We start from the raw sequence: 14,165 nt of genomic DNA, 5'->3' as shown, positions 1-14,165 counted from the left end.
CATCTTGCATTATCTTTAAAATTAATTATTTTTTAAAAGTACTATAAATATTATAAAGTTTTTAAAAAAGCTGTTTCATTGTTAATTTTGATATTGATACATAAGATCCATAGATAGAGTATATTAAAAAAAATCAAGTGTAAATTACTAAATATATCTTTCTTATTTATAATTTCTTAAAAAAACGTGTAAATGAGGAACTAAATTGACAAGTAATATAAAATGGAGGGAGTAGACGTTTTTGTTACTACATAGTATTTCTTGTACTTCGATTATAACATTATTTTGTTATAGTTTTTAGAATATTTTGTCATACCTTTGTTTTGTATTTTGTCATGATTCTTTTATCAGAAAATTACATAACTAAACTAACATATAAATAGTTAATTATGCTCCATAACTATAGTTTAATTCATTTTTGACAAATAAAATAAATTTTTTTTTTTTTTTATCTATTACATTCTCAATTTATTTAGAAAGTTAATATTTTTGAAAAAGATAAAACACTCTCTAATGACTAATTAATTTTAAAATTCTATTAATTAATAGAAGTAAAATAGTAAACTCAGTATATCAATTATTATTTTCAAGAGTAATAATTATTGATTGATTGGCGGTAACAAGAAACATGTGCATTACACCGTAGATTGCTCCCCCAATCTGCACCAAACAAACGGCTTCAACTTATTTATGAGTATTTTGGGACAGTTACACTTACAATTGGAACTCTAAATATAGCACCAAAATATCTCACTTGCTTCAATGTTATCTTGACACATGACTAGTGTTCTTTTTCAACGCACTACTTCGTCTAGTTCATATTAAATAAATTATTGACTACAAAGGATAAATAACGCGTTCTTTTTTCAATAATTCTCTTAAACTTTAAATAGTTCATTTACTTTAGACTATAAAAAAAGTCTTTAACAATTCATTTATGCATAATACGTGAACACGTGCTCTTTCACTTAATTTCTGTTGATATTTATGTCATTAACTTTGAATGTAGACAAGTAGACACTTAAACTTATATAAAATTGAACAAGTAGACGCACATGTCCTACATGACATATTGCACGTAGAACGTCATGTAAGATGTGTGAATTACCACTGAAGACACCGTGTAAGATGCTTGTGTCTACTTATTCAATTTTGTACAGGTCTAAGTTCATACTTATGCACATCAAATATTGCTGGACATAAATACTAGCTGAAATCAAATTAAAAAATATTTTTATGTATTATTCCATTCATTTAATATGAACTAGAGAGAGAGTAATATTCAAAATCCCCTCTATAAATAATGAATCATATCCCTATTAACTTTGCCTCATCCATATGACCAATATCTCATTCAACAAAACAAAGGAAGATAGTTAGTAATGGCTATGAAGGGGGTTTTAGTTGCTTTTGTTATGATTAATTTGTCAATATTGGCAAATTGTGGGGCACCAAGGAAGGCAATTGATGTACCTTTTTGGAACAACTATGAACCAAGTTGGTCTAGTCACCATATTAAGTACCTTAATGGTGGTACCACTGCTGAACTTCTTCTTGACAAATCTTCAGGTAAACAAAATTTTTTTTTTATATATATACTATACTCTTTTCGATTCAAAACTCTTGTTTTATTTTTTTAAACTCCATGTCAAATAAAAACCTGAAAACCAATTGAAATGGAGCGAGTATGTTGAAACACCCAGGCTTTTATCAACAAGGATTATAATAGAGTGATAAATATTACTTCATCCTTAACTAGAGGTCTCAGATTCGAGTTTTCTAAGTACGAAGTTGCCTTTGTTAGAGAACATTTTACCCTCAAATGTGGGACTTTTCATCGCAAATTCAAATTTAGTCTGACTTCAATGTAGGTAGCAGACACTCTAGATGGGAAACTAAAAAAAAAAAAAAGAAACACCTAGGCTTTTTTCATATTTTCTCTTTTTTATATTTTCAACTCTCCTCACTGAAAGTCCTAGCTTCGCCACTTTAAATCCTTGAATGATATTGTTTACAAACTTTTGAATTTTGGATGATTGAAGGAACTGGATTTCAATCAAAAAGATCATATCTATTTGGTCATTTCAGCATGAAAATGAAGCTTGTTGGAGGAGATTCTGCTGGTGTTGTCACTGCATTTTATGTAAGTTAATCATTTACTAGTAGATATTAAAAAGAGAATCGAGATTTGATTTTGTAGTCCTTTATAAATTTCGCTTTTTAATTTTATATTCTTTTACAAGATATTTTCATTATAACACAAAGCATCTGATTTTTTTTTAAATTCAATTTGTAAGTGATTATAAGAGATCATATTCTTATAATGATCGATGTTTTTATTATTGATGATTTTTGTCAGTTATCGTCAACCAATGCTGAACACGATGAGATAGATTTCGAATTCCTCGGTAACAGAACCGGTCAGCCATACATATTGCAGACCAATGTGTTCACAGGAGGCAAAGGAGATAGAGAACAGAGGATCTATCTTTGGTTTGATCCAACCAAGGACTTTCATTCCTATTCTGTTCTTTGGAACACTTTCCAAATTGTGTAAGCTAATATTTGATCTTTTCAAACATTTTTGCATTAGATTCCTAGGAAGTGCTAGGTACGTAAATCTTGCTCCTATCTTAAGAGAGGCAAAAGAAATGAAAGTACTGACAACAAAAATAGTATAATAGCCCAATTAAAAGAGACAGCAATAATACTCCCTGTTCACTATTCTACACATAATTTTTTATTTTTACTTTCACTTTTAATATATATCAAGAAAGATTTAAATATTTTTTCTCTCGTGTTTTATCCTTATTATTAGTTACTTATTCTGCAAATCATTTTCTAATAACTAAAGTTATGAACATTAATTAATAGGGCTAGTATGATAAAATAGTCATGTCAGTCATTATTTTCTTAACGTGTTCCAAGTCAAATATGCAAATAATAGCGAATAAAGGGAATTATAGTAATGACATGTTTACTAACACTATATTCTAAAGCATTTTTCTATCTAGGGCTATATTCTCGATGAATTAGAGAATGTGTTATCTCTTGTCACGTTTAATCATTTCTAAAAATCATCAGGATCTTTGTGGACGACGTCCCAATAAGAGTATTCAAGAATTCAAAAGACATAGGAGTGAAATTTCCGTTCAATCAGCCGATGAAGATCTACTCAAGCCTATGGAACGCGGATGATTGGGCTACGAGAGGAGGGTTAGAGAAAACCGATTGGTCCGGGGCGCCATTCACCGCTTCCTATACTTCATTCCACATCGATGGCTGTGAGGCTGTCACCCCACAAGAAGTGCAAGTTTGTAACACTAATGGCATGAAATGGTGGGATCAAAAGGCTTTTCAAGATTTAGATGGTCCTCAATATAGAAAACTTCAATGGGTTAGACAAAAATTCACAATATATAACTATTGTACTGATAGAAAAAGGTACCCTACACTTCCTCTAGAGTGTACAAGGGATAGAGATCTTTAATTAGTTCTTGTTTGTTTGGGGACATTTCCATTTACTCGTTATATAAAAACATATCCATTTTGTCTAGAGACGGATTCAAGATTTTAAAGTTTGGACCATATTTGAAGGTTTGAATATGTCATATTGTCTTAATAAGCCGGTGTAATTAGTTAGTTTAATCCTTAAGTAATTTAATATAAAATAATGACATATAATAAATATAAAAATAATTTTTTTAAAAAAAATGAACATATCATTTCAATTACATATAATCTTTGCCATAGAGTCAACCTTCCTTATCAACAGATCTAACAACTCTTCATTTATATTATTCAGTACTCACTCTGTCCCTAATTACTTGTCCACCTTTGAATTGACACACCTATTAAGAAAATAATGATTAACATAGTGAATTTACCATTTTACCCCTATTAATTATGAAGTGGATTAATTAAAAATTTAAGATTTTCAAGAAGTTGTACATTTTTCAAAGTTATTAACTGAGGGTATAATAGGTAAAAAAAATTGTCCTTTCTTGATTTGTCAAAATGGACAAGTAATTAGAGACAACTATAAAAGAAAAAATGGACAAGTAATTAGGGACAGTGGGAGTAGTATAATCTTTGACACTGAATCCATCTTTATCTATCAATAGAAGTTGAGACACCTATGAACAAGGCTTCTTAATTTGTTGAAAATATCAGTATTTGGTAGAAAATGATGCTACTTATCTTTCATTGTTGCTATGATGCTCAACAAATATAACTATCAAAGACATATAAGTACTTTGGTAGTCACATTTATTGAGTATCACAACACAAACAAAAGACAAGTCCCATGATCATCTACCACCAAAATGTTGATAATTTCAATAGATTGAGAAGACTTTTTTTCATAAGCGTCTCAACATCGATTGATAGACAAAGATGACTTTGTGTCAAAGATTATATTAGTTAATGAAAAATGAAGATCTATTAGATCAAACTAAAAATGACAATTGTGGAGGTGTTATAGATGGTTTGTTCAATGCATAATGGGACTAATTTATAGATATTCACCGCAGACCAAAAAAGAGAAAACAATAAATGTTCCCCTTTCCCTAGTATCAAGTGTAAATACATTTTCAAAAAAATCTAAAATAATAGACTTTTCTTAAAAGTTTAGTCAAGTTTCTAGATTTTCTTACCATATTAGAATAGACTATTCATTAATTATGTTAGCTTTTTAAGATCCATTTTAGTGATTTTGTTACTATAGTTTCAACATCCACTACTAGATCTATTGCCACACCTCGAATAATTGTGAGTGACACCCAGACTAATAATCCAATGAGAGAATCAACTACCAACAAACTCGTAATTGACCCAACAACTAAAATAACAATTTAAGCAATAAAATCATGTTTATAATTAAATATCATTGTCAAACACCCTTGAGGAAAATACCTCATCTAGAACTTAAGAGTCGTGTACCAAACTCTACATAGTCTAAAATACAGATATGTAACTCCAAAAGAAAGAACTAAAGAGTTTAAGTTCGTTCAATCGGCCTAAGAATAAAAGACGAATCCACGATAGTCCGGACGAAGTAGCTCACCCTTGAATTCAGATGACTCGTGTTTCACAATTGAGGTCGCGCAGCCATCGCCTAAATATGCCATGTACTCAAAAAAGAAAGAGCAAGTATAGTATCAGTATACAAAATCATAGTGTAATTATAGGATGATCAGCCAACTCCAAAAATATAAACGTAAATACATAACTAAAACATAGCACAAATCAAACAACATATATATCAACCAAGTCTACTACACAAAAGACCCCAGTCACCAATCTTGATTTAACAATTACATGGAGCATGTCCCACATGATCACAAATAATTCTGATTCACTTAAGGAATCAATACACTAGAGAATAATCAAACACGTACCAGCCGTGGTACCTGAGCCAACCAATAGTATTCCATACCTGGCGTGGTACCCAAGCAAATTGATAATGCCTCGTACCAGGCGTGGTACTCGAGCCAATCGATAATACCCCATACCAAGTGTGGTATCCGAGCCAATTGAAATTCACTCATCACACAATCACAATCACAATGAAATACAACTACACTTGTAAATACAAGAAAATATGACACCTTCATTGCGTGGGATTATCAACAAGTTATCATTACATATTAATTCCCTTGATCTCCCTAACCATGCATCATACAAGCCATACTATATAAATAGTTTTCATGCATACATTCTATAACTTGGAAATGATCAACTACCTGCCTGAAATCAAGCCTATAATGCTTTATTTCGCTGAGCTTTCCCCTTGTTATGATATCTAGCTTGTTCTTGGTCTACAAACAATAAATATAACACATAATCAGACTCAAATAATATCAATACACCTGGATTAGAATTAAATCCAAAACTCAAGGCAAAAATCATGATCATCCCACCCAATTACCTAAAACTACAAATTCCACGATTACATGAGCGAAATATGGAAAATAAATCAAGAGCAAATGTTTTCATAAACTTCCCAATATTTTACACCCCCAAAATCCTCATAAATTTGGAGTTTTCCCACCTTAGGATTAACCCAAACCCTCATTTAAGGCCACAAATACTGCCTCTAAAGCATAGAACTCAAACGAATTGGGTAAATGAATTACCTACCTTTATGAAGTTCCCGATGAAAAATCTGCTGAATTTTGCCCCAAGTCACCCTTGCTCTTCTTTAAAACATGATAGCAAAATTTTCTATATAAACTTTGATTAACCTCGCTATAGCAACGACGCGGGACCTTTCACTATCGCACGAATTAATTCCACCGCTAATGCGACATGTCACCTGCTATGGAGGCTTGCACTGATAAAAACTCTAAAATCTATCAAAATGTGTTCATTTCGCGACATACCTTTGAACCTTGATGTTCTGATCCAACTCATTCATGTCAAGTTAGATATCGGGAGTTCTACTCACTCGAATTTACTTTTGAAAAGTTCTACGGACTCCTTAACGTCTTAACTAACAGAAAAAAAAATCCAAGCTTACAAATTTAACTCAATCCTTTTTTGGATTTCCCTAGACCTCACTTTACTCAGATTTCGTCCCAGTCTAGACTCTAGCCTAGCTTGAAATTTTTAGCTCACTACAAAAGTTTTTCACCCAATTTCTTTCAGTAACCATTCACTCATAATGAAGAGGGAGGTCGGCTTTGGCTTTGGCTTTGGCTTTGGCTTTGGCTTTGGCTTTGGCTTTGGCTTTGGCTTTGGCTTTGGCTTTGGCTTTGGCTTTGGCTTTGGCTTTGGCTTTGGCTTTGGCTTTGGCTTTGGCTTTGGCTTTGGCTTTGGCTTTGGCTTTGGCTTTGGCTTTGGCTTTGGCTTTGGCTTTGGCTTTGGCTTTGGCTTTGGCTTTGGCTTTGGCTTTGGCTTTGGCTTTGGCTTTGGCTTTGGCTTTGGCTTTGGCTTTGGCTTTGGCTTTGGCTTTGGCTTTGGCTTTGGCTTTGGCTTTGGCTTTGGCTTTGGCTTTGGCTTTGGCTTTGGATTTGGATTTGGATTTGGATTTGGCAAATGATGTGATTGATTGATAATATTTTTGGACAAAATTTATTTAATCAATCTTGTTAAATCATTTCCTTTCTCTTATAAATTAATTCAGAATGTTGGTTAACTAACAGAATTAATTTGGCGCAACTGAATTTATTTGAAATTCACGTGTAACGGTAATCCTTCCGGAAAGTCATTACTTTCCAAAAAGTCGTTACTTTTCCAAACGGTTTTCCTTCCGAAAAATCGTTACTTTTCCCAAATGACACAATGTTCTGGAAAAAACGGGTCTGAACTGATTTTTCTGAACAGACGCGTTCCTTGCTGCAAATGGCTATAAATAAGAGGTCTTTTTCGTTTTTTCAAACACTTGAAAAATTTTTTTCCTCTCTGCATACATTTTCTCTCATAAATAAAATTGTCGATCGACTGAGTCTGTGTGTGCTCTTGTTGCTGTTCTTGCGTTCGCTGAAGTTATTGAAGTTTGAGGTACCGCTACTTCTTTAACAGGTTAATCCGTTTTATCTTGGGAGAAATTAATCTGCAACCTCGGGTACAGTGAGGGGATTAAATTTCTTAAGGAAACACAGTGGTTTCTGTGGACTCGGATTAAAACTCATTCTGTCTATTTCATCTTTTTTCTGTTTCTGTATTTTTGACTAACCTGAATACAGGAGTTAACAGGTCGTTACAAAAAGAAACAACAATAATACTCCATCTTTTTGTTGTTACTTGTTCAATGTTCCAATAATAGATTTATAATTTTACTTGTCCCCTTTAACATATCAAGAAAATATTTTAATTTTTTTTTTCATGTTTTAATCTAAACAATAATTACTTATTCTCCAAATCATTTTCTAATACCTAATACTAAACATCAATTAATAGGGTTAGTGTGATAAAATAGTCATGTCAATAATTATTTTCTTAATGGTGTGCCAAGTCGAAATATGTCAAATAATAGTGAATAGAGGAGGTAATAATGATATTGATGATAAGAAGTTTAGAGTCACGCTCTCCAGTAGGAAGAGAGAAAATCGCTTGACTACTTATTAACACTCTATTCTAATCCATGATCTAGAGAATGTGACGTGTCATGCCATGCCATGTGTTATCACTTCTAAAAGTCACAGGATCTTTGTGGACAACATCCCAATTAAGAGTATTCAAGCATTAGAAAGACACCGGAGTGAAATTCCCATTCAATCAACCGATGAAGATATATATACTCAAAAGGCTTTTCAAGATTTAGATGGCCCTCAATATAGAAGACTTCATTGGGTTAGACAGATATTCACAATTTATCAAACTCCATTTACTCTTAATATCGTCTTAATAAGCTGGTGTAATGAGTCAGTTCAGTATATATATATATATATATACATTTGTTCGCTTCAAATTTGTAAGAATTTAATCTATGTAACTAACAATTCAGATTATAAGAAAGCATACTTGAAGGCTAAAAATATTTTTAAATGCATCAACTAATTAATCAAAGCATCAACATGTAAATAAGTTTATCATTTTTTCCTCCTTTTATCAAGCTAGTGATTTCACGTTCTTCTCATCATAGTGATTAACCTACACTTCAAGCTGTTGAAATTTTTCAATTTTAGTCCTGAACCACGCATTGAGGGCTTTGTATTTTTCATCTTGCAATTATTCCTAACAATCTCATGGCAGTCAATCAAATTTTACCCAAAATTCAAAAATCTAAAGTACTTTAGTATAAAATAATAGCATATCATCATTTATATTTGTATATAAATGATTTTTCATTTAAAAAATGAATTCAACCTTTATTCTTAACAAGAAAAAGAAAATTCTCAATTTTTTAACTTCTCTCTAAACCTTCCAATCTCCTTCCTCCCTCTTCACCATTTCTAAAATCCTTTCTTGTGGACTACATTCAACATATGTGTGCATTTGAATTCAAAAAATTCAATCTATAACAAAGAAAAGTAATAAAAATAAATTCTTTACAAAAAGTGAACATATCATTTCAATTACTGTTAATCTTTGCCATAGAGTCAATCTGTCCTTATCAATAGATCTAAAATATCTTCATTTGTATTATTTAGTATAATCTTTGCCATTGAATTCACCTTTATCTATCAATAGGAATTGAGATGCATATGAAGAAACCTTCTAAATTTGTTGAAAATATTACTATTTTAATGGTAGATGATAATGCTATGTTACTCAACAAATGTAACTATCAAAGACATATAAGTATCTTGGTAGTTACATTTATTGAGTATCACAACAAAAACAATAGACAAGTCCCCTGATCATCTACCACCAAAATGTTGATAATTTCAACAAATTGAGAAGACTTTTTCATAGGCGTCTGAACATCGATTGATAGACAAAAGTGAATTTGTGTCAACGATTATACTAGTTAATGAAAAATGAAGATCTATTAGGTCAAACTAAAAATGATAATTGTGGCAGGTGTTGTAGATGGTTATGTTCAATGCATAATGGGACTAATTTTTAGATATTCACCTCAGACCAAAAAAGAGAAAAAAATAAATATTCCCCTTTCCTCACAATTAAGTGTAAATACATTTTCAAGAAAATCTACAAAAAAAAAATACTTTTCTTAAAAGTTAAGTCAGATTTGTAGATTTTCTTACCATATTAGAATAGACCACTCATTAATTATATTAGCTTTTTAAGATTCATTTTAGTGATATTGTTACTATAGTTTCAACATCCAGATTTTTTGACCAAAATAAGCTATTTTTAAAACCAATTCACCAAACTAATACGCTTTTTAAACTTTTTACAAAAGTAGTATAAACGTACTTCATGGTAACGTTTTAGGTTATTTTTATTTTAAAAATTCAACGGACAAAAACTGACGGGGTTGACGATGTTAAATAAATAAACGTTACTATGAGTAATGTTTTAGGTGTAAAACGTTACCCACATATTTTTAAAAAAAAAAGTGAATTGTGATCACGTGGACCTTTTATTCATTCATATCCACAAATGTCACCATCCAAACAAAACAAAAATACCAAAAGAAAATACAGAAGGAACTTTCCAAAATACATTGGTTAGTCCAGATCTACAACTATGGTGGTTTTGAGAAACCTTCTTCTTTCACTTCATCTCAGCCCCTTCAGCTTCTTTCCAGGTATGTGTCCAAGTCCATTTCCACGATTTTGCAGCTACGAATCGAGCTCCCTGAAGTTCTTGTTCCTCTCTTTGCAGCGAGGTAGTCACCCTTCGCGGCGATTAACCGGAATACCAACGACCCCAACATCACTCAGATCCAGCTCACTGGTGACTCGGGAGTTCTCAGTAAGCAATTTAATCTTTGTTGTGTTGTACTCCACCATGTCTTGTATCATGCCTTCTTTTCCTTAACTGTTATTGTTGCAACTAGACGGAGAGATCATCAATTTTATCTTTGAATCCCTGTATGAATGTTATATTTTATTCCTGTGTATGCTCTGTTCACTGATTCTTGATTGGCCTAGTTCAGGTCAAAACCTAATTTCGTGGATAAACGGTAGCTCTTCTATTTCAAAATCAATTTTGGGGATTTCTTGTTATATCGAGTTTCACGATAAATTATGGCTATAAATCTTCCGAAAAGCTTGGAATCAAGTTAATTTTTTTGTGTTAGAGCCTTGAGGTATGTTTTTTTTTCCTTACAAAATAGTAGAAGGAATGCTTGAATTTTAGAATTTCTATCTTCTCGAATTTATATCGTTTTGGTTATATAGAATAATCACTCAAGAAATTCTGATTTGTAAATTGTGTTTTCATTTTGAATTGATGCATCTTGTTGATGCAAAGAGAAACAATGAAAAAAAATGTTCACATGAAAATGGAATGGAAGACTATAACAGGTTGACCTGCAATCGGCCTCTACTAAAATTGAGTTCATTTTCCAAATTTTAAATGAAACATTAGGTGACAGTACATTTATTTTGATTTGCTTGTTATATTTTGAACTAACATTAATATTTAATTTACTTTCATATGTGTTTTTCATTTTAATAGATACGTATATGGCTGGTTATAGTGCATACCAATTGGATCCCGGTCCACTTGAACCATCAGTATTAACTCAACAACTTACCCATAGGTCACGGGATATATGGGATGGAAATGTTAATATGATTTTAAATACGATGAGGTGTGATGAAAAATTTTGGGACCTCGTAAAGAAATATCTCATTCATCTACGAGTCTTAGAAGTGATTGAATTATCATGATTATATGGTGTTTATAGATCAAATCGACCTAGTATTGATCGTAGCTTGATCTCTTCACTAGTAGAGAGATGGCGTCCTGAGACTCATACGTTTCACTTTAGAACGGGTGAGGCGACAATCACCTTGCAAGATGTAGAAGTGTTGTATGGCTTACCTGTGAATGGTGATCCAGTACTTGGTGATGAGTCGATAAGGACCATAGGGGATTGGCAAAATATTTGTCAAAGATTGTTAGGTTTTATTCCACATCCTCAAGACTTCAACCGTAGTAGCCTCAAGGTAACTGCACTTAATGCACATATGCTCGAGCAACTACAGTTACCTGACTTGGCAACACAAGATATGATCAATCAAATGGCTAAATGTTACATGTTTTGGATGATTGCTGGTATGATGATGGCAGATACATCTGGCAACTATTTAAAGCTTATGTTCCTTCCCATGCTCGAGGATCTCAGTGTAGTTAGCTCTTATAGTTGGGGTATTGCAACCTTAGCGTGCTTGTATCGCTTTCTCTGTAAGGCCTCACAGAATAACCAAAACGAGATAACTGGATTTCTACCACTACTCCAGGTATACTTAATAACTACATCAATTATTTATAAATATTTCTTCTAGTTTATAATCTCATAATTATATATTTATATATTATGTTTAGATTTGGGCATGGGAGAGAGTTACTGTCCTCAAACCTCAGGTAATAGCACAAAAGAACACAAAATAATTTTCTTGCTGGTTTACCTAGGGATCCACGTGCTACTAGATGGTTTGCACATTTTAGTTGGACTGATACCACTAAGCATGTGTTGAAAGTTTTTAGGGATGCACTTGATTCCATGACAGAGGATCAGGTATGATGGTATACACGGTTTTTTTTTTTTTTTTTATGTATATATAGTAGTTGAAACTCATTTCTTTTCTCTTTATGTAGTTTATTTGGGAACCATATTCGAATGACTTAACTGAGAATCTTCCTGACTATTGTCGAATTGGACGAGACATATGGCGTGTTAGAGCTCCAATTTTTTGTTGGGATGTCGTCGAGGTTCACTTGCCTGATCGAGTTATGAGACAATTTGGATTGAAACAAACGATACCAACTCCATTTCTATTTGACGCCACACATTTTCACCATGATCGTAGGGGCAGACCAAATACAAATTGGAAGTTGGAGCATGCACAATAGTTGCCTTTTTGGAACCAACGGCTTCAATATATTTGTGATGCCCCGTTCAATCGTGAACCACTTCGATATGATGACCCTTACCTTATTTGGTTCAGACGCATTACTCGTCTTGTTATCGGTAATCCTACTCAGCGTCCTCAACAACAAGAAGGTTATGTACCAAATTCAACGGCATATGAAACAATAACCATATTAATAAGTTGCACCGTTGATGTTTGTCCTGTACTTCACACTTGCCTATCAATAACATGTGCAGATTTATTAATAGCTGACTCTGGCGCTTCAGTAATAGCCAAATCTATTGATTTTAGAGTTATAACATCCCCTTATACATCAACACCCAATCCAACAAATAAACTCCTTAATTGATGTTCATAATTAACTTGTCTTGCATCAAACAAAGATCTTGAGTCGCAAATATTTATGTGACAAGAGAGAAATCTAGACCATGTTTTGTGTTAGCTTTGAATCTTTACTTTTTGCCTACTCAGAATATTCATTGTAACTAAGACTGCTAATATCAAGAATGAATGCTACTTAGATCTTCATTAAACTTTTATTAAGGTTGTCTTAATTTCTTTACTGTGTGAATTTTTTTTTCCTTGTAGCTGTTAGATACAATTGAAGAATAATATATTACATTTTATTTATGCTTTAACTAGTGATATATTCTCTTAAGTCAATCATTTAAATATCAATCATTATGCTGCTCCAAGCAATGTGAGTATTATCGCTTTCATTTGCTGAGAACTGTTCAAGATTTATGGGTTTTGGGACATGTTCTATAGTGAGATATTTAGTTTGTCTCCTGAGTATTTCCATTATGTTGTAGACCTACTTTGGGTCCTGATTATATTTTTTGTTCCAGTATAATGATCTCCCCTGCGAGCTTGTGCAAAGCTATTTGGACGAAGTAAATGACATCAATTTCTGGCGTTGGATTTCAATTTTGGAGTTTCTACCAAAGAGTTGTGTGTCCCGGCATTTATTGGACCATGAAGTATTGAAAGAGAAAGAAGTGAAAAATCATGTAAATCAATCTTGTATTAGCTGTGTGTCCAATTATATAATATCAAACATTTCGAGTTGTTTGAAGTATTAGCAATCTGAGCATTTCTAAGTTAAGTTTGTTTTTCCTCTACATTTCTAAGTTTATGCAGTAGATAACTTTATGCACTAATAATTTTTCCTTTATTAGCAATCTGGAAATCTGTAAATCTGGAAATTAACACTAATATTTTTTCCTCTATTAGCAATCTGGAAATCTGTAAATTTGGAAATTAATACTAATAATTTTTCCTCTATTAGCCAATTAATTTTGTGTGGGTCAAAAACTCCCACAAATCAATAAGAACCCCTCCACAAAATGACCTTTTTTTTAGTAGTGACTTCAGTTTTTGAAATTCCAGCAAAGAACTTCATTTTGGTGGTTAATAGAAAGATAGATATAAAAATTTAATTATTATTTGCAATATGTTACAGTAGCTAACTCAAAGAAAATTATCATAACTAGACATTGACCCACAATTGGAATTAACACAATTACACTAATAAAAAACTATCCACTTAAACTTAATTACGATTTGGACATCGACGCCTATCATGTCCGGTTTGTCTACATAATCCACAAGCTCGCTCATACACTGTAGAACCACGATCCATTTTATTAGGTATTCTAGTTGTCTTTGGCCGATTAGGACGACGATAGAACTCATTACTTCTCATTGTAA

At 32.4% G+C, this 14,165-nt stretch overlaps 2 protein-coding genes and 1 long non-coding RNA gene across 4 annotated transcripts; all 3 read left to right on the top strand.

Annotated features, from left to right (window-relative positions):
• The first annotated feature begins 1,286 nt into the window (after positions 1 to 1,286).
• Positions 1,287 to 3,556, top strand: LOC102578319 (probable xyloglucan endotransglucosylase/hydrolase protein). The gene is made up of 4 exons (XM_006367679.2): positions 1,287 to 1,569; positions 2,043 to 2,143; positions 2,360 to 2,553; positions 3,085 to 3,556. Exons 1-4 carry the CDS (start codon positions 1,383 to 1,385, stop codon positions 3,488 to 3,490), a joined length of 888 nt encoding a protein of 295 aa, XP_006367741.1. The 5' UTR covers positions 1,287 to 1,382; the 3' UTR covers positions 3,491 to 3,556.
• A 6,446-nt stretch (positions 3,557 to 10,002) lies between these two features.
• On the top strand, positions 10,003 to 11,026 carry LOC102606424 (uncharacterized). Of its 2 annotated transcripts, XR_001472531.1 has the most exons (3): positions 10,007 to 10,159; positions 10,237 to 10,326; positions 10,511 to 11,026. It is a non-coding gene; the product is annotated as an uncharacterized lncRNA (long non-coding RNA). The 2 variants fall into 2 exon arrangements; XR_368995.2 differs by lacking the exon at positions 10,511 to 11,026 and having other exon boundaries at positions 10,003 to 10,159; positions 10,237 to 10,467.
• A 226-nt stretch (positions 11,027 to 11,252) lies between these two features.
• Positions 11,253 to 12,782, top strand: LOC102578983 (serine/threonine-protein phosphatase 7 long form homolog; the record flags this gene model as incomplete). The annotated part of the gene is made up of 3 exons (XM_015305624.1): positions 11,253 to 11,861; positions 11,954 to 12,100; positions 12,181 to 12,782. Coding segments are annotated over 3 exons (1,011 nt in total), but the record flags the coding sequence as incomplete, so codon positions are not given.
• Positions 12,783 to 14,165: the final 1,383 nt, after the last annotated feature.

The sequence above is a fragment of the Solanum tuberosum genome, unplaced genomic scaffold (genome assembly GCF_000226075.1).
Source record: "Solanum tuberosum cultivar DM 1-3 516 R44 unplaced genomic scaffold, SolTub_3.0 scf00846, whole genome shotgun sequence".
NCBI classification, from domain to species: domain Eukaryota; kingdom Viridiplantae; phylum Streptophyta; class Magnoliopsida; order Solanales; family Solanaceae; genus Solanum; species Solanum tuberosum.
This window is presented reverse-complemented; position numbering and strand designations above follow the sequence as displayed.

What these genes read in the sequence shown, in the direction of transcription:
- LOC102578319 (XM_006367679.2), top strand. Translation starts at nt 1,383, where the DNA reads ATGGCTATGAAGGGGGTTTTAGTTGCTTTTGTTATGATTAATTTGTCA. An exon ending in TCTTCTTGACAAATCTTCAG is followed by an intron (nt 1,570 to 2,042) that starts GTAAACAAAATT and finishes GGATGATTGAAG; the next exon opens with GAACTGGATTTCAATCAAAA. An exon ending in GTGTTGTCACTGCATTTTAT is followed by an intron (nt 2,144 to 2,359) that starts GTAAGTTAATCA and finishes GATTTTTGTCAG; the next exon opens with TTATCGTCAACCAATGCTGA.